This window comes from Odocoileus virginianus, chromosome 7 (genome assembly GCF_023699985.2).
Source record: "Odocoileus virginianus isolate 20LAN1187 ecotype Illinois chromosome 7, Ovbor_1.2, whole genome shotgun sequence".
NCBI lineage: Eukaryota > Metazoa > Chordata > Mammalia > Artiodactyla > Cervidae > Odocoileus > Odocoileus virginianus.
This window is the reverse complement of record NC_069680.1, coordinates 5,028,954-5,047,978: the sequence shown is the minus strand read 5'-3', so window position 1 is coordinate 5,047,978 and position 19,025 is coordinate 5,028,954. Positions and strand designations below refer to the sequence as shown.

General features: G+C 56.8%; 2 protein-coding genes across 12 annotated transcripts in view; one reads left to right on the top strand and one right to left on the bottom strand.

Annotated features, from left to right (window-relative positions):
• PDZD7 (PDZ domain containing 7) overlaps positions 1 to 9,251 on the top strand; it is a 19,902-nt gene extending 10,651 nt beyond the window's left edge. The window contains exons 10-17 of one of the 8 annotated variants that reach the window (XM_020870639.2): positions 1,539 to 1,589; positions 2,187 to 2,362; positions 5,682 to 5,773; positions 5,899 to 5,990; positions 6,142 to 6,213; positions 6,726 to 7,319; positions 7,619 to 7,719; positions 8,131 to 9,251. In XM_020870639.2, coding sequence (XP_020726298.2) covers positions 1,539 to 1,589; positions 2,187 to 2,362; positions 5,682 to 5,773; positions 5,899 to 5,990; positions 6,142 to 6,213; positions 6,726 to 7,319; positions 7,619 to 7,719; positions 8,131 to 8,346 — 1,394 coding nt within the window. In that variant the 3' untranslated portion in view covers positions 8,347 to 9,251. Of the gene's footprint in view, positions 1 to 1,129; positions 1,631 to 2,186; positions 2,363 to 2,807; positions 2,878 to 5,681; positions 5,774 to 5,898; positions 5,991 to 6,141; positions 6,214 to 6,725; positions 7,320 to 7,618; positions 7,720 to 8,130 lie in introns of those variants that run through there. The other 7 variants (XM_070470039.1, XR_011488604.1, XM_070470040.1 and 4 more) reach the window with 7 other exon arrangements.
• Positions 9,102 to 19,025, bottom strand: LZTS2 (leucine zipper tumor suppressor 2). Of its 4 annotated transcripts, none has more exons than XM_020870650.2 (5): positions 18,922 to 19,025; positions 13,276 to 13,725; positions 11,995 to 12,657; positions 11,216 to 11,473; positions 9,102 to 10,444 (listed from the first exon to the last, which is right to left on the bottom strand). In XM_020870650.2, exons 2-5 carry the CDS (start codon positions 13,681 to 13,683, stop codon positions 9,761 to 9,763), a joined length of 2,013 nt encoding a protein of 670 aa, XP_020726309.2. In that variant the 5' UTR covers positions 13,684 to 13,725; positions 18,922 to 19,025; the 3' UTR covers positions 9,102 to 9,760. The 4 variants fall into 4 exon arrangements, with proteins under 4 accessions (XP_020726309.2, XP_070326145.1, XP_020726315.2 ...); XM_070470044.1 differs by having other exon boundaries at positions 18,932 to 19,012; XM_020870656.2 differs by lacking the exon at positions 18,922 to 19,025 and adding an exon at positions 16,154 to 16,747 and having other exon boundaries at positions 12,010 to 12,657.

Below are 19,025 nucleotides of genomic sequence, written 5' to 3'. Positions count from 1 at the left end.
GGCAACCCACTCGAGTATTCTTGCCTGGGAAATCCCATTGACAGAGGAACCTGGTGGTCTATGGTCCATAGGGTTGCAGAGAGTCCAACACAACTGAAGCGACTTAACGCACACACACACACAATACTATTTCTTTGGGAATAATGATGAATCAGTGAATCAGTGTATGTTAATCACTTAGTCCATGGTCTGACATACAGTTGGTGCTCAGAATATGTAGTGGTCCTTGTTGTACTGCCTCATCTTCCCATTTTACAGAAGGGAAAACTGAGAAGAGTCACAGCACAGACAAGAAGACCTTGGGTCAGATTCCCATGCTCTTGGTGCTCTTGGGAGGCAGGACACTTCTTTCTTAGGGCATTTGGCTTCACCTCCCCTGGCCAGAGCTCCACAGGCTCTAGCCAGTTCTAGAACCACCTAGAGCAAGGCCATTTCTAGATCAAGGCCCAGGCAGGAAGGCCTAGACAGGTTTCATTCATGTCAAAGGCTTCCTGAGTACCCTTCAGAGGGCATCTCATCTCTCTGGTGAGATTCAAAGGCTGGACCAAAAGTGGATGAGTTGAGACTCTTGGGGTTATCTGTGAGAAAAACAATTCAAGCTAGCTTTAAAAAGCACTTCTTGGCTCAGCTATGGATGCAAACTGGGTCTAAAGGTTTAAACAGTCTCCTCAGCCATCTGTACTCTTCATCTTTTGCTTCCTCTTTCCCCTGGTGTGTCTTCATCATCTTGCTGGCTTTGCCACTTAAAGGTAAGAAGGCCACTGTCGCTTAGCAACCCGGGGGAAAGAGCCTCTCCTTAAATAGTTCCAGATGATGTCCCAGGCTCTGGTTGGCCCAGCTAGGATCACATGCCCGACATATCGCTTGTGACCTGGGAGAGAGAGAGGGTGCTCTCATTGGCCATCCTGGGTCATGTGTCCACCCTGGAGTATGGAGACTGAGAATGCTGGGGGTGGGGGATGGGATGGGTCTCCTGCTGAAATCAGGGTGCCATTTCTAGAAAAGAGAATGAATGTTGGGTAAGCAAAGAGGGGCTGGGCCCTGCCCCTCCCTGGGTCTCATGGGAGAGACAATCCCTTCAAATCAGGGCAGCCTAACCCCCTCCCTAAACTCGTCTCTCTTTTCACAGCCCCCAAGGCCCTTCTCTCTCCTGGTTCTCTCCCCACTTCTCTGGCTGCTCCTCTCCCTCCTTCCAAGGCTCCTCTTTTTCTCTTTGTGCCCTGAAGGTAGGTGATTTGCCCTTAGGATTCTTCCATCCATTCATTTGCTTCCCAACGGACTTCTAGAAGCAGGGCACAGACTGGGCCCTCTCTTGATCCAAAGCCTTCACTGACTCCCCGCTGTCTGTGAATGAAGCTCCTAGCCTGACCTTGGCCTTCAAGACCTGCCTTAATAGCCTGGCCTCTTGCTTCCTAGTCCCACCACATTCCAGCCTTGAACTCTCCATTCCAGCCCATGATCCAGCCAGTTCTGAGCCCCCAACCCCCATTTTCAGCTGGGAGACCAGGGCTATAACTGAGCCTCTTTCTTCTTCTTAGCAGGGGGAGTGGGGCCCGTGCAGAAGTTTGTCACCTGGAGGCTGAAACGCGGTAATGCTTGCTTCCCCCTTGTGAGCCTGGTCTACAATAGAGCTGCAGATGGGGTGCATATTGGGGGTGCTAAGGGACTTTAGGCTAAACTCGTGGTCAAGCATGGAGTATCAGACAGATTGAGAGGTGCACATTAGGGGCAACTAAAAGAATTGGACTATGCTTTCTAGGAATATAGGGTTACAGATAGATATTGGGGTGCATTTTTGAGGGCTGGGAGCTTAAGCTGGGACTTCCAAAGACAGATTATTGGGGAGATGACGGAGGGGGCCTTGCTAGATCTCCAATGTGGACAGACTAGTATGACAGTACATGTTCAGGGGGCACAGGGGCTCTGGGCCAGGGCTCAACTAAGGAGCAGACTGGGCTAGGGGTCTGGGATGGGGGCTGAAGGGCCTGAATTGGAACTCCAGTGATGGACAGATTGCTATGGGAGACCATGGTGGGGAGCATCTGGAATAGGCTGGGATTCCACCGGGGGAACCTGGGACCCTTAGCCAGTCTATTCTGGAGTCTGACCCCACTGAGGGGAGTCCCTGCCTTGACTTCTGATGGCTCCTGGCTCCTTCATTGTATCCTTTTGCTCCTGCCCTGCAGACCGGGAGAGGGGCCGGGCTCTGCTCTCTGCCAGGTCTGGGAGCCCCTCCAGCCACCTGCCCAATGTGGATGAGCAGGTGCAGGCCTGGGAGAGCCGTCGGCCCCTAATTCAGGACCTGGCCCGGCGACTGCTGACTGATGACGAAGTGCTGGCTGTCACCCGCCACTGCTCCCGGGTGAGCCTCCAGCCCACTCTCAGCGCCAGTACTTGGTCACTCAGTCACCCAACCCCTCATTCATTCAAGCCACTAACTGCTGGCCAGTATCTGGGTTTAATGCTGTGAGCCCAGTGGTAAGGAAAGCAGAAGTCACCCCTGTGATGTGGTTGCTCAAGAGTGCACACAGACACATGGACACACACACTGAGCTCACAGTCAGGAAGGAAAGATAGATAGTAACTAGAACCTAAGCACCCATAGAGACAAATCATGTGAAGTACTATGAAGGAAAAGGACATGAGAAAATAACCTGAGGCACAAACTAGATGGTGTGGTCTGCCAGGGCCTCCCAGAGGAGGTAATATTTAAGCTGAGGAGAGGCGGCGCCAGACCAGATAGGTGAGTTTGTGACCTGAGTCCCTGCAGTCACCTGCTCTGTTTTCTGTTCTCTTCTAAACCTCAGCCTTCCCCAGCTCATGCCTCCTTCCACTCCTGGGTCAGCCATCAGGCCTGGCCTCTCTCCTGTTATCCAAGTAAGTAATCTTTTGTTCTCCCAACATACCCCAAGCCTCCCTCAATATCTACACTGTTCCTCACTGTTCCTTTCCACTTCAGTATATGTGCTGCCGAAGCGATCACTCCTTTCCACTTCAGACAGAAGCAGAGGTTCCCACAGTAGGGTTGAGGGTAGATTTAAGGGAGTCTTTGTAGCCTGAATGTTGGGGAGACTGTAGGAGACACAGGTCACCCCCTCCAGGAGAACTGGAAGTCCCTCCCCTATCCTTCTGTCTCAAGAAGCTCCAGGTTTCCTGTAATGGGTTCCCTATGCTGCATCTGCATCAGTGCATGCGTGCTCCTCTGTACCAGGGCAAACTGAAGAGTTTCAGGAAATTGTTTGTGGTTTCCCCTACTCCTTCACCTTGGTCAGGGTGGGGCTGTGTTATGTCTGTGTGATGTGTACCTTTGTTTATCTGGGTTTGTGTTGACTTAACTGTATGATTTGGGCTTCCCTGTTGGCTCAGTGGTGAAGAACCCAGCTGCCAATGCAGGAGACACAGGTTCGATCCCTGGGTCAGGAAGATTCCCTGGAGAAGGAAATGGCAGCCCACTCTAGTGTTCTTGCTGGGAAATCCCCAGGACAGAGGAGCATGGCGGGCTACACTCCTTGGGGTCGCAAAGAGTCGAGACTTAGGGACTGAACAACAGCACTGTATGATTGTACCTGTGTGCATGTCACCTGGAAACTGAGGCACAATAATTCATGCATCCTTTTCCCAATGCTTGGTTTACATCAGAGCTACATATGGAGATGCATGTTGGGGGCAGCTAAAGGCCTCTGGGCTAAATTCACTTGAGTGTCATGCTCAGCTTAGAGTGCCAAGTGGGGCTGAGTGTACCGTCTTTGTAAGCCTGAGACTCTAGGCTCTGGCCACCAGGTGGAGCTCTGTGTCAGTTTCTTTGGATGCTGTTCCCCCATCCCTCTGCTCCTCCCACCGTGCCCTAACCAGGAAGGCCTCTCCCAGAGCCCTGTAGCACCTAGGGAGCAATGCCCACCACCCGAGTCTGACCCAAGCCCCACCCATACCAATAGATCAGACCTTCGGGGTAGTGTCCTGGCTGGAATGATTAGTAAAGCTCCCGTAGGCTCCCTGAAACCCAAGCCTCCCTTCTAGCTCCCACTCTGAGCCATCTCCCCACAGCCTTCTGACCAGGCATTATAAACTACCTCTCTGATTACTCTACAAACTCCCGCAACCCCCTTGCAGTCTCTTGTCTGGCAGAATAGAGTACAAGTTCCTTATCCTCACGTTCAAGGCGCTCCCTGACTTGACTCCCCAGCTCACTAACCTCTGCTTTCCCATGGTCACCATTTCATCTTCCCCAGGTATAACATGTAACCTGGTTTATACAGGTTACGATCGCACAACTCTAGGAGCACCACCTGCACTGTAGTCACAACCCGCACAGCCTATATGGGGGCCCCTTCATGTACCCCGTGAGCATGGGTGTGTGTCCTCTGTCCATGGGATTCTCCAGACAAGAATACTGGAGTGGGTTGCCATGCCTTCCTCCAGGGGATCTTCCTGACCCAGGGATCAAACCCCCATGTCTTGCGTTTTCCGCATTGCAGGTGGATTTTTTACCCACTGAGCCATAGGGGAAGCCCAGTTAAACTTCTATGAACGCATTACTCCATACCACCCTTTCTTCTCAACTTTCTTGTATTCCTTTCATTTATCCGTAAGAGTCAGTGTAAATGCCACCACCTCCGTGAAGCTTACTCTGATCTTCCCACCCTCCTCTGAGACTCCCTCTGGGTCATCGCCAGTGGTTTGTAGTTTACTGGGGCTTGTGGCTCTTTGTCGTTGTGCCCCTACTGCCCAGGATAGGACCCGGCACTTAGTGTATGCTGAACGCAGGATTGTGGACTTGAAGTGTGTGCACATATGTGACTGGTTCTCTGCCATTACGTGTATCTCTCTCCAGACAAAAGGGGGTGTGTTGTCGGTATGTGTATGTGAGTCCCTGCAACTTTGTGTGTGGTTTAGGGCTACACACACACGTTTGATTTCCAGCTCTTTATGAATGTCTCACTCTGGCCACCAGGATGTGCTGTTTGCCAGTGTCCTGTGCTTGCCAGGGATGCTCTGTGTGTGCCCCTTGTGGCACTAGGGGGCAGTGTGCTATCCAAGTTGCGACGGTGGGGTGTGGCTGGAGGCATCTGGGCAGTGCCAGGCAGAAATGCCTCCACTACCCTAGCTAAAGACTGGAGAGGCTTTCTATAGGGCCACCCCTTCCCCAAAGTCCCCATTCCAGCCTTGAACAAAGCTTAATTTGTCGGGCTGTATGTAAACACAAGCTGGGACAGCCAGGCACACAGCCTTGCCTTTGGCTCAAATTCCTTCCTTCAGCCTGGGAGGTGGGGGTGGGGAGGAGAGTCCACTCCCTGCATATCCTTTTCCGGTACAGTAGTAGGCAGGAGCCAGATTTCTCAACTTTCAATCTCTCTTCACACTTCCTCATCTGTGTGGCCTGGGGCAAAGTCCTCTCTGAGCCTCAGTTCCCTCATCTGGAAAACAAGAATAACTGATGTCACTTCTCAAAGTGGGAGACCATGTGTAAAAGGCCTAGAAAAAGGCCCAAAGCTGTTATTGGTGTTGCTGTTACTGCTCTGTCATTATTATTGCACGTTCTACCCAGTCACCGAGTAAGACAATCCTGTGGACAGCCCGGGCCTGGGGGAGAACCTTTCCTAAACATGGGGACCCCCGCATGCCCCCTCACTGGGCTCTGGAGGCCCCTGCTGCTATCTGACCTGTGGTACCTCTCTCTGCAGTACGTGCATGAGGGCGGCGTGGAGGACCTAGTGAGGCCCCTGCTGGCTATTCTGGACAGGCCCGCCAAGCTGCTGCTGCTGCGGGACATTAGGTGGGGAGGGCTTGGGGGCAGGGAGGGGACCCCCGAAACCTTCCCTAACCTCTCCAGGGCTGAAGCCCCTCCAGGTTCCCCCGGAACTGAGCCCTGCCCACACCTCATCTCTTACCCTCCCCCAGGAGTGTGGTGGCCCCCACAGACTTGGGTCGCTTCGACAGCATGGTGATGCCTGTGGAGCTGGAGGCTTTTGAGGCCCTCAAGAGTCAGGCAGGTCAGCAGCCAGGGGGCAGGACTGAGGCTCCTGAGCCCCAGGTGTGGCTGGGGGTGGGGGCCTCCCAGGGGAGAGGGGCAGAGCTGCCTGGGCCCTTTCAGCTGTGTCCCTCAGGGAGCCTTGTTCCTAACCTGCTCTCCTCTCCAACCAGTTCGGCCTCCTGCCTTGAGACCAACCCGACAAGACACACTACCCAAGCGTCACCTCATCACCCCTGTGCCTGGTCAGTCAGAGTTCCAGAGTGCAGAGAGGGGGCACACCCCAGGGGGACTCGGGGAGGGAGAATGGGCATTCCATCCCTGTTTCCACATAGGACTTTATGGCTTCAGAGATATGTGTGGTGTGGTTCCCTGAAGGGAATCCCTCATCTCCCAGGACCATTTTTATCACGTCCACTAACCATCTGTACTATTATTTACTTACTAATTGGTTTTAAAACCCACTCACTTGTTAAATCATCTCATTCTATGAAATAATCTCTGAGAAATAACCAGCTTGGTGTGGGAGTCATATTTTTACTCAGATATGATAAAATAAAACTGTAACTATTCCAATAGAAAGTATTAAAATACTTTTGCAATAGAACTGGGGCAGTGTCCCTCACCGTGGGACACACTGCCGTAAGAGCCTGAGCGCACCCAGGTCTCCTTACACCCACGCAGTGAGGACTGGGCTCTGGCCAGGCAGTTTGGGCTGTTGAGGAGAGGGCAGCCTGACCTTGACCCTCTTCCCCAGACAGTCGTGGCGGCTTCTACCTGCTTCCTGTGAATGGCTTCTCAGAAGAGGAAGATGATGGGGAGCTGAGGGAGCGGCTGGGGGGCCTCCAGGTCTCCCTGGGTGCCTCTGCCTCCTGCCACCCTCATAAAGGAATCCCCCGTCTCCAAGACGTGCCAGTAGATGCCTTCGCCCCACGCCGAAGCGCCTGCACACCCCTTCCTCAGCCACCTCCCGTGGCTCCTCGGCCCCCGAGGCCTAACTGGCTGCTGACTGAACCGTTGACCCTAGAGGACCCTCAGCAGAGCTGGAGCCAGGGCCCAGCCCAGAGCCGCAGCCGCAGCTGCAGCCGCAGCCGCAGCCGCAGCCGGGGCCAAGGCAAGTCCCCCGGCCGCAGGCGTTCCCCATCCCCGGCACCCATCCCCACTCCCAGCACAGCCAATGGGCGCTACCACAAGCCTCGGAAAGCCAGGCCCCCTCTGCCACGACCTATGGCAGGGGGCAGTCAAGGGCCCTCTGAGAATGGAACTGGCAGGACAGCTGAGGAGACAGTCATGAAGGTCCCCAGTGGGGAGTTGAAGACCGTCACGCTGTCTAAGATGAAACAGTCCTTGGGTGAGTCTTGGCAGGACTGGGCCTGGTGGGGGATGGGGGCTTGGGTGTGGGTGCGGTTGGTGGGCTTGGTTTTGGGGTGTGACTTGGGGACCTGGGACAAGGGAAAGAATCAGGGTATAGTTGGAAAGGTCTAAATTTGGGAGGCTTAGGATTAGAGTGGGTTGAGGATGGAGCAGTAGTAGGATCTGGGGGTTGGCTTGGGGGGGTCTCTATTTGGGGATGGGTGCTGGGTTCTCCAGAGAGCTCTAGGCTTTAGTGGTGTGGCTGCACTGTCACCCAGCGTTTCTCCCTCTCACTAGGCATCAGCATTTCTGGGGGCATTGAGTCCAAGGTACAACCCATGGTGAAGATAGAAAAGATCTTCCCCGGGGGCGCTGCCTTCCTCAGCGGGGCCCTTCAGGTGGGTGAAGGGCACCCAGACCCACTCTTTAGGCCCAGATCTGAATTTTGGCAGAGGGCAGGACCAGTGCATGCCCATCTTCCAGCCAGACATGTGTAGACCAGGTCGTGGGAGGAGGTTTGGAGCAGGGGGTTAACCTGCAGGTTGAGCAGACCTAGGGAAAAATCTGTGTCTTCATGCCAGCCTGGGCCTGAGGGTGGCCCATCCTGTTCCACCCCTAGCCCCAAGGAACAAAAGGCCATTGTCTGTGCCCCACCCTGCCCCCACTGGGCTTCGGGCACAGAAGTCCCATTGTCCATCCCCTCCGCCCAGTTGGGGAGCAGTGTCCCAGCTGGTGGAGGTGAGAGGTTGCGGGGTGGGGTGGGGTTGACCTGAGGAGGGAGGTCTGTGACTCTCCCATCCCCACTCCAGGCTGGCTTTGAGCTTGTGGCCGTGGATGGAGAGAGCCTGGAGCAGGTGACGCACCAGCGGGCGGTAGATACCATTCGCCGGGCTTATCGAAACAAGGCTCGGGAGCCCATGGAGCTTGTGGTTAGGGTCCCCAAGCCTGGCCCACTGCCCTTGCCCTCTGACTTGTCAGCCCTCAATGAACAGCAGCTTCCTGCTGACCATTCCCCTGCCCGCTGACCCCTTGATGGCACTCCAACTGCCTCCCACTGACTCCCAAACTTCCCATTAATGCCCTTCCCACCCAAACCCCGACCCCTCCTGCTAATGCCTACCTTCTCCAGCTGACCCGAAGCCCTCTCTCCAACCCTCTTGCCTCCTGACACTAATCCCAGATTCTCCCCAGCTATCCTATCCCATAACTCTCCCCACTGACCTCAGAGAATCCTCCTGTCATCCCCTAGACCTCACCTACTAACCTCTTCAGGCTTCAGGAACCTTCCACTCCTGCTTGCCTTGCCTCCTCCACACTGGTGGCTCAGATCCCCTCCCTCACGTCTCCCTCCCCAGTTGTCACTAAGGCTCTGCCCGTTCCAGATAAACTTAGTGTCAAGGACAAGGTCACCAGCTCACTGACCCCAACTTCCCAAGACAGGAAGGGGATACCCAGGGTCTGGAGCTGGGGATTGGTGTGCACTTTCTCATGATTCCCTGAAACAGTGAGGGACAGGGATTCTCAGAGATGGCCCTCAAGGGGGTCACTGCATCCAGCCCCAAGCTGTGTTCTGTTCAAGGGAGAGGAAGTTCTTTTCTAATTTCTCAAACCCTGAGGGCCCATTTCATGTTGTAGTCCACTAGGACATCAGATTTTCTACTTGATTTGTCCTTCCCCATCACCCTTTCCCTAAGATCTCTATGAGGGGTAGGGGAATAGCCATCAAATAAAAGGGCTTGGGGGGTCAAAGTTCCCCTAATCTTTATCCACCACACTCATCTTTTTTTAAAAACAAACATTTTAATTTTTTTCTTTGGGTTTGTACAAGAAATTTACAATGTGAAAAATATACAAGTGAAAAACGAGGCCAAAAACCTGGATATGGGGAGGGGCCACTTGGTCACAAACACAAATAAACATTTCTGAGTTCTTCCTTTGGTCTGACTACAGCCCCTTCTCCCCAGGAGAGGGGTTGCAGAGCTGGGACCTGGGGATCAGACCCCAGTCCCAGTCCTGTTCCCCAACATGGGCAGGGTTGGGGGCAGGCACATCTGGAGCAGCTGGCGCTATATGGCTCGCTCTAGCTTTGGGATGGTGGGGAGAACGTGGAGATGAGGGAGCCCCTTCCTTTTCCGAGCCCCCTGGGTGAGTGGGCTGGGAGCGCTGGGAGGGTGTGGGGTTGGCAAAATAGCAATGGCAGTATTTGGGGAGTGAATGAAATAGGTCGAGTGAGTAGGAGCCTTTGGGTGACAGTGAACATGGGGACCTTCAGGGAGTCTGATCCAAGTCATTGGGCAGCCCTGAGTCCTTGGCAGAGGCCCAGAGGCCTGCATCCCAGGGACTAACGGCCCTTGGGCCCTCAGACTTTGGGACCCTCGGTGGATCTGAGGCTACTGCCTGCTTTCAGTAGACCTCCGTGCAGAGGGGGGAGCTAAGGCCCTAGATTTCAGTGGCAGTGATCTCCTCCAGGCAGATGCAGGGCGCTGGCTCTGCCAGGCCCAGGTCTGCGAGTTCCCGGGCCTCCAGCTCCAGACTGAGCTGCTGCAGCTCCTGCTCCAGCTGCCGGTTACGTCGGTACATCTGGATGTAGTTGTGCTGCAGCTGCTTCTGGTAGCGGATCACCTGCTCCTTCTCTGCCTGCCAGGCCAGCCGCTCCCCCTCAAAGCTGTCCCGCTGCTCCTCACCTCGCCGCCGCTCCCGCTGTAGCTCCGCCCGGAGCCGCTCCACCTGGGCCCGCAGGCTGCCCCCGACCCCGGCGGCAGCCCGCTGTGCCTTGGCCTCATCACTCTCTGCCAGGAGGAATGGGTCAGTAGTGGCAGGTGGCACAGGGGGTTCCCGGAGTCCGGCGGCCTCACTGTCCAACTGCCCAGCTTTCTCCCGCAGCCGCTCAGCCTCTTGACGGTGCCGCTGCAGCTCTTGGGAACAGGCCTCCAGCTCCAGCTCCCGTGTTCGGGCTGCTTCCTGGAGGCCCCGTGCCCGGCCCTCACTGACCCGAAGCGCTGCCCGGGCCTCCCGCAGTGCCACACGCAGGGCCACCAGCTCGCTGCCCTTCTGTACCAGCTCTGCCTGAGATTCCTTCAGTTGCTGCTTCAGCAGGGAGATCTCACCCGACTTCTGGCACACCTAGGGGTAGGAGACAGTTGGAAAAGATGGTGAGAAGGTTCTCCCAGGTGGCCAGGCCCTGACATCAAGCTGGGCATTTGGGGAGAGCCAGTTTGATCACTGTACCTATTTTACAGATGAAGACACTGAGGCAGCTATGGTGGAATATAGGCCCAGATCTTCTGGTTTCAAAGCTGGGGTCTTTAAACCATCATGAAGCACCAGCTTCATGCGGGTTTGGCAGGAGTGGAAGCAGCAAAGGGCAGTGCCTGCATTTCCAGTTGGGAGGCACTATAGTGTCTTGGTGGAAAGCACAGACACTAGAGCCAGACTGCCTGGGTTCAGATCTCAGCTCTGCCACTGACTAGGTGTGATCTCAGGCTCCATCCCTTCTGGGTCTCATTTTCCTCACTGATGAAATGAGGGTGTGAACAGCACCCAATTCACAGGGTTATTACAAGGATTAGATGATACTCTACGTTACATGCTTCGAGTAGCAGTACCTGTCAAGGAATAAGCACTACATTCTCATTATTGGTGGGAAGGCAGTGGATGGGGATGTCACTGGCTACCTGAGCACTTAGAGCAGAGCCATGAGGAGACCAAATGTGAAGGCCCCCAAGACGACCCATACCCAGAAAGGGAGGTCAGAGGGGGGAGCCTCATCTCACAAAAGTGAGGAAGGGGAGGCCCTCTGGAGATGGCAGGTGAGGGGATGTGGCTGGGCCCCTCCTTTCAAGGCTTACCCCCTCACTGAAGGCCCTGCTCCCTGCCCCTCCTGGTACAGCTCACCTCCCACTTGGTCTCCTCCAGCCGTGGCCCGAGCTCCCGTTGCTCCCGCTCGAAGGCGGCGCAGCGCCGCTCCAGCTGCTCGCGTTCCTGCAGCAGCTGCGCGAAGTCGTCCTGTAGCTGCCTCTTCTCCTGCTGCAGCTGGAACACCTGAAGCTGCAGCAGCTGTTGGGCCCGCTGGGCCCGCTGGGCCTGGGCCACGCCATCCTCTCGCAGAGCCTCTCGCTCACGGGGCCAGTGCCGCTGCCGCTCCTCGTACACCTGCGGGCGAGAGGGCAGGCCTGGGTCCCGGAGGCTCCCCCACACCTCCAACCCTGACCACCCCCAGCACCCCAGTTACCAACTGCCCTGGTGGCCCACTGTCCTGGGCTCAGGGAAGATGGATTCAACAGTGACAATAATTAGGAGACCGACAGTAACAACCACTTGCTACTACTACAATAATAGCAAGCATGTGTGTGGCACTTCCCAGGTGCCAGGCATTGATCTAAGCACTTTACACCCTTAGCCCTGCTTAATCCTCATGATAACCCTGGGGCCAGGAATATCCTCATTTATGGTGAGGAAACTGAGACTCAGTACAACCGAGTAGCATGCTCAAGTCTGAAAGACAGTATATGGTGGTGTCATGTCCACCATTCTAGATTTTAAACCAGACAGCTGGGGTAGGGATGGGGGTCACCAGCCCAACACCTGCCTCTTAGCAGACAGAAATGCTTCTTGTATGCCCAGCACCTGTGGATGTCCTGCCATGCCACCCCCATCACTGCCACTGACCACACCTGGCACATGGTCACCTCACTCTCGTCCAGACTGTCCCGCAGCTGCTGCAGCTCCGTCTCCCGGTCTCGGAGCTTTCCTTCCAGGACACAGTGCAGCAGGGCCTCGTCCGAAGGGGGTGGTGGGGGCGGGGGCGGTGGTGGGGAGCGTTCCCCACAAGAGCTGCTGTCAGGGGAGGCCCGGGGACCGCTGCCCAAGAGCCCCCCAGCCATGCGACCCCCCAGGGAGCCTGTGCTCTTGCTGGAGGAAGAACGGCCACTGTCTGAGTGGGAAGGCCCGGTGGGGGCTCCTCGGGCTGGCCCCGGCAGGGCACCCCGCCCAGGGCCGTGGGAGGGCAGGTGCCCGCCTGGGGAGTTGGTAGCCGGCTCGGCACCCCCGGTGCTGTAAGTGGGCAAGCTGGACAATGAGTTTCGGCCGGAGTCAGACAGAGTCCCCGATGGGCAGCCGCTGGCCCAGCCACTCAGTATCAGGGGTTTGTCGGCAGCCGAGGAGGAGGAGGAAGAGGAGGAGGAGGCCGGGCCCCCGAACAGCTGCGTTAGGCTGCCTTGGCTCCCCGACGGTCCGGTGGCCCGAGGACCCAGGAAGCTAGGTAGGGATGGTACCCCTCGAGGTTTGGGCAGCACTGGCTTGAAGGCTGTTGGGCGGATCACAATTTTCTCCATGTTCTGAAATAAGGTGCCATTTGACAATGGGGATGAGCCGCCCAATCTCTCGAAGCCCTTATCACACTCCCTGCCCTCCCATCCGGGGCCCCCAACCCCCATATAGTAATAACAATTGCTACCACTGGCTGAGGGCCTCCTGTGTCAGCTTTACTTATGTCAGGCAACTTAAAATGTACCTCTCAGGTCATTACAAAATCCATGCAAGCAAAATATTATCACTATTGCATACATAGATGAGGAAATGGAGGCTGAGGGAGTTACAGGCCTTGCTCAAATGCCAACACACAGTAGTTATATAGAACAGTATTTCTAAGAAGCTAACATTTACTGAGTACCTATTATGTGCCAGGCACTAGGCTAAACACTTCACACATATTATTAGATTTAATTCTCACAACAATCCTATGAGAGTTGACCTGTTACCTCCATTTTACAAACACAGAAACTGAGGCTCAGAAAGGTCAAATGATTTCCCTGAGTGAGGTAGAGCTGGGATGAGAACCCAAGTCTGGTGAATCTGGAGCCCATACTCCTTCCTATAAATAGGTCTCCAAATTTCAGCTTCTCCAGGGGACCTCTGATTCCACCCAGACCCTCAAAGGAAGGGCTGGTCCTCACCTTCTCTAGTTTTCCAGAGACAGGAATGAGCTTTGGTGGGGGACCACGGAGGTGGGCATTGCGCGCCCGCTGCTCTCGGGCATCTTCAAGGTCACTGCTTGGGCTGGGGGGTGACTCTGTCCGGAAGTCCTCATTGACGTAGGTAAAGTTGGTACCAGGGACAGCCTTCCTGGGGGGCACAGCTGGGCACAGTGGCTCCTGTGCCTCGTAGCCGCCCCGCAACAGCCCATCCTGCTGGCGGAAGAAGGTGGGTCCAGGGGGACCATGGTGGCGAGGAGGAGCCGGCCCCCCAGGGCAGGGCCGGCCTGAGATGAGGCTGCTCACGCTGCCCATGGCTGGTGCTTGTGGGGCAGTAGCGGCCTCAGGAGCGGGCTCCAGTGGCACTGGCAGTGTCTGCACAATGGCCATGGCAGCAGAGGCTCAGGCCTGGCCAAGGGCCTCCAGGGAAACCTGTGAGCAGAGAAGTGGCATCAGAGTCTCTCCACCTTGAGCTCCCTCCCTGGATAAAGTCCTGAGTCCCTCCTGGTCCTTAGTCTCAGGTCAAACAGTCCACCCGAAATCAGTGAAAAGCACTGATCTCCTCCCTCTAACATATCCCCTCTTGCATCTTGGCAAGAACCTCCATCCTCCCTGGCCCCAGACCACTGCCCAATTCTGGGCTGAATAGGGGTGAGGACTGAATCTATCAAGCAGGGATGATGAGGGAATGGGGGTCCCACAGAGGCCAGGAATCATGGAGGGAGCCCTCTGTACCAGCTCCTGGCACTGGTCCCTGGCCCCCTGGGAAAGGTGGACTCATTAGATGCAGTCTCGGCAAACTCAGGGGTGCAGTCAGCAACTCAAATGGTAATTAGGGAACAAAGAGCTAAGGCCAGGCAGTGCCCAGCCTCATGTAGCTGGGCCTCAGTTTCTCCCAGACAGAGAGGCGGCAAGGGTGGAGCTGGTCAAACAAGAACCAGAGCTCTTAGGGAGCCCACAGGTGCCCTCTGGGGTCTCCTGCTTCCCAGAGGTGGGTGCAGGCTCATGCCTATTTCCATGACAATTCCTAGCCTCACCGCACCCAGTCAGTCAGGCCTAAAGAAGCCTCCACAGGCCCACTGCCAACCTCTATGAAACCTTTTAGCTTTCGACATTCCCCAGAGTAACTCCAAAGGGATGAGGATAGAGGCTCTACCATCACCTCTGGCAGCTGCTCCAGGGAAGAGGGCTCCACCTCCCCAGGCCCTGCTCCTTCCTGGAAGGGGATAGCAAGCCTCCACCCGGAACTCCCTCCCCAGTCCTGAGGCTGAAGACCAGGACTCAGGCATCTGCTGAAGTCATCATGCAGAGCGGGGGCCAAGAAGTGGACAGAGAACTGCGTAGGAGTAGGAGTGTATGCACTTTACTTATTTGTGCGTGTGAAACTGCACAAGAACATGAACATGAGCACTGTGTGTGAAAACATGAGTGTATGCATGTATGTTTGGACAGATGTATCAATACATTCAGATATATACATGTATATATATATATGAACTCATATGGGCATACCTTACAAAAATCTGTGCAACTCTCTCAGAAAGTACGTGAAAATTATAAATGCATACATTAGTGAATCTGTGATGTATGAGTGTGACTATGTCAGAGAATGGTTTGATGTCCATTCATATATACATGAGTTTATGTATCCTACACAAGTGTGTGAACAGGAAATAGTGCACAAGTGTGTACAGAGGGTTGTGTGTGCATGTGAGAGGGTGAGAGTCTGGGTGGCACGCAGGGCCAAATGGGTGAGTGGGAGCCTGGTTTTTGTCACTCACTGGAGTGTGTGGAGAGGAGAGACATTATTCTTTGCTTGATCTGCTCTCCTTCATTCTTGCTGGTGTTCCGTTAAGTCCACCCTCCCCCACCTCCCCACTCAAGTCAAAAGATCTGGAGGAAGGTGTCCACACTGAGGGAGGAGGAGCTGGGAGCCAGGGGTGGGGGTGACTGGTGCCCTCTGAGCAGGGGTGGGGTCTGAGTCCACCCCACAAGTGCCAGTCCTGAGCAAAGGCGAAAGAACACCCTCTCCTCTGCCCTCTCCCAGACCATCCAGGGCATGCAGGAAACCGTGGGGAAGGGGCTTCCCCTAAGGGGCCAAGAGGGCTGGCATCTCGGTGTGTTTCCCCACTTCAGTGAACACAGAGAAAGTGGAAACTGAGGGGAGGAGACAGAGATTCAGACAGGGACCCAAAAGACAAGAGACAAAGACGAAGAGCGGCTCCAGGGTCAGGCGGACCCAGTGAGCCGGGGTCCCTGCGAAGCCAGGGGCCCCTAAACCGAGAAGAGACGCTGAGTTGGGCCCTGAGAGCCAGACACCCACGGAGCCAAAGCCAGGCGCCTGGAAAGCCAGGCCCAGCCAGCCCGGCTCCCGCTCTTGGAGCCTGAGAGAAAAGGAGGGGCAAGTGGAGGCTCCATTTTGAGAAATGCGTTTGTGGCTGTGGGAAGGGAACCCCTCGCACTCCCCAACATCCTTGAGAAACCGCTCCGGTACAGCACACACTGCCCTGCTCGGTGGGCCGGGGGCGGTTGAGGGCTGGATCCAGCTGGGGCCCGAGGGAGGTCTGGCCGAGGTCTGAGTTTCCCACAGACCTGTTTTGGGGGCAGAAGAGTTCGAGAAAGTCTCCCCCTCACCAAACTCCAGCACCATCCAGCGGGATCAAGTCTGGGATCACGAGTTTCCATTACGAGACAGGAAGCCGGGAGCCCCCAATCCTCCCTCCGGAGTTCACCCCCCTCCTTCCGCCTCTTCCAGAAAGTGGGGGCAGCTGTGGAATGCGGCCTCCCCACGGGACCTCCGCCGCGCAGAAGTTGGGGGCGCCCCCAGGTCGCCTCCCAGCCCCGGCCCCCCCCCCCTCACCTCCACCGCGCCGCTCCATGCTCAGCCCCGGGCCGCCCCCAGCGCTCCACAGGCGCGCCGCCCGGCTCCAGCCTGCCGTGCGCGGCCACTTGGAGCGGCCGGGTCCGACCCGGCCCCGCCTCCGCGGCGCCCCCAGCCCGGCCCGGCCCCCGCCCGGCCCAAGTGGGCGGTGCAGCGCGGGGGAGGGTCCGAGGGGTGACCCCGCCCCCGGGGTGCGGACTCGCGCAGGCACCCGGCGTCACGCGTGTCCGGCGGGGCGCACGCTGGAGCTACGCAGCGGGACTCAGATTCCTTCCCTCCGAGGCGCGATGACTGTGTGTCTGGGGCTCGGTCGGCTCAGGACTAGGCGACGGCGAATCACCCTCTACCCCTACTTGGGCCCCGGGGCCAGCGGCAGCTGGTCATTGTTCGAGCACAAAGGGCCAGGCGCCGCGGCGGCCGCCCTTCCCCCTCCGCTCCTCCAGTCGATGCCTCACCCCCAGGCACACTCTCCGGCTTCAGAGTCCAGAGAGGGAGGTTGAGGGTCACCAGCACCCAACTCTGGGCCCTGCGTCCCAGCACAAGTCGGGGGCCGAAGCTTGGTGGGTGCCTGCCCCACCCCCAGCGGCTAGCAGAAGGCACGCTAGGATTTGCGGAGGCGGCGCCACCTGGCGGCCCGTTCAGAGAACACACCCAGCCACCCCCAACCTTGGGGGGCCCCTACCCTTCTCCCCAGTGCTGTACTCCCTCTCCGGAGAGTCCAGGCCTTCCTCGAGGCGGTTCTTTGCTCCTCAACCTTCCCTCAGAGACATTTGCTAAGAGGTCAGTGCTCACAGAGAGACGTCCCCTGGGCCCCCAAAAGCCACCCCAGTGGGTGAGCTGGTCCAAACCTACAGGCCAAGCTTACGCCAGCCTCACAGCAGACAACGTTCCACTGTCTTCTCAGGGTCAGGGATACTCTCACCCTCTGGCAAACAACACAATCTAAACACCCACACGACCTTTCCCACATTCAGTCTCAGACACAATCACTCAGTCTGTCTGGTACATCAGAAAGTTCCATGTCCCTTCTTTCCATAATCAGGCCAACTCACAGAGATACACTCGGTGTGACGGCTAGTTGTGCATAAGCTTTCACAGCTCAAGTTCCTTTGCACCCAGTCACAATCTTGAATATACTTGTCTCCCAAGCATTTTTCACACTGACAGTTTTTCACAGTCACAAAGACAAGTTCTTAAACATACACGTCGTATTTCACAAACATTTTATCACACAGACTTTCCCATAGGGGTCTCTGTGACCTAGCCAGGTCAGCTGATGCCCGCATCCCTGGGCAAGGACAGCCTCCTGCCCCCTAACCCCGCCCCCCCAGAACTAAGGCCAGCCAGAGCTCCTCTGCCCCAGGAAGGAGCATTCCCCCCCACCCCCCACCCTTCCAGGCCGCAGCCTGGCCGGCTCTCAGCTCTATTTTTAGCTCCATGGAAAGAGTTGTTTTCTTTCTTTTTCCCTGGAAAGGGAAACATAGCCCAGCCACCCTCAGGCTCACCCTAGACCCTCTTGCCTCACAAGTACAGACTGAGCCCCACCCACATAGAGACCCCCTCCTCTGGCCTTGCCCTGATCCCAGCCTCCTGGGGCACCAGGAGCCTCCTCCCCTTTCTGGCAGCCTGCCCAGAAGCTCAGGCAGCAGCTGGGCTCAGCGTGTGTGTGTGTGGGGGGGGGGGGGGGGAGGCCGAGGGCCGCTGCCCACTCACTCATTCGCTGGGGGGAGGGGGCCGTGCTCCCTTCTATCAGAGGGAGATAGGCCCACTCTGGTATAGAGAGGATGTGTACGGTCATGCATTCTTTGGGGAATGGGGGCTCCCACTCTTGCGTGAGTGGGCTTTCTGCTCCTACTTTGAGGGGAGGAGCTCTCAGTTCCGCAAGGAGGAGTGTAGTAAGAAAGAGGACACACAGGCGCTCGCGCAGCTGCTCCCCGGGGCTGGAGGTCCCGGCGGAGGCTACTGTACACTGCCATGCAGAATTGCGCCCCCCCTCGGGTACCTTCAGGAATGGAGGCAACATGTTCCGGAGAAGGAAGGTGAGGAGCCCAGGTAACCAAGCCTCCCAGGTAACCAACCCTCCCAGGTAGTCCTCCTGTGCTACCCCAACTCCAGGGGGCGTTGTGCTCCCATTCCTGGGGAAGGGCTTATCCCCTCCAGGTGGAGAGTGGAATACAGCCCGGCAAGGTATCTTTAAAACTCGCTTAGTATGGGGGAGGGAGGTTCCCGCCGCGAGGCTCCCCTTGTACAGCCCATGGGTCTGCGAAGCGATCACGTGCTCAACGTCTGTTTACGTCTTAATCTTCACCTGCGGGAAGCAGGGAAGCCGGAACCTCCGGAGGCGTCCCACCTGGCCCGCCCCCGTCCGCGGTCACTGGGAGGCCCTTTTCTCCCACCCTCGTCAAGTACGCGACGGCAGCAAACCCTGTCCGCTGGGGGTCCGCGCGGGCCAGCGGCGTCGATCCGCCGGCAGCAAGCGAAACTCTATGAGCGCGTCCGTCCCGCAGTGCACGTGTATTCGGGTGTCTCCAGTACGTGCGTGGGTCTGTGTGCACGTTTGTGTGCGCCCGTCGGTGTGAGTTTTCGTGTACGTTCCCTGTTCAGACTCTTCGCCCGCGGACCCTGGACTGAAGACCCGTCTCTTCACCCCAATCCCCCGCTTCCCGGGATTGGGAAAGTTCACTCCGGGGCGGGGGTGTGCAGGAGGCGAGAGTTCCTACACCGCCGCGGCGCCCCCACTCACTCACCCAGCGCTACCTGAACCGCCGTTCCAGCTCCCGCCAGGCTCCTGATCCAGGGCCGGCACCTCCTGGCCGCAGATTCGCCGGCTCTCCAGCGCGCTCGGCCCGGG

Bases quoted from the DNA above. Each gene is read 5' to 3' on its own strand.
- LZTS2 (XM_020870650.2), bottom strand. From the start codon at position 13,683: ATGGCCATTGTGCAGACACTGCCAGTGCCACTGGAGCCCGCTCCTGAG. The intron at 11,474-11,994 runs GTGTGGTCAGTG...TCTCGCCCGCAG, and splicing joins GTGAGGTGACCATGTGCCAG to GTGTACGAGGAGCGGCAGCG. The intron at 10,445-11,215 runs GTGAGCTGTACC...TCCTACCCCTAG, and splicing joins TGGAGGAGACCAAGTGGGAG to GTGTGCCAGAAGTCGGGTGA.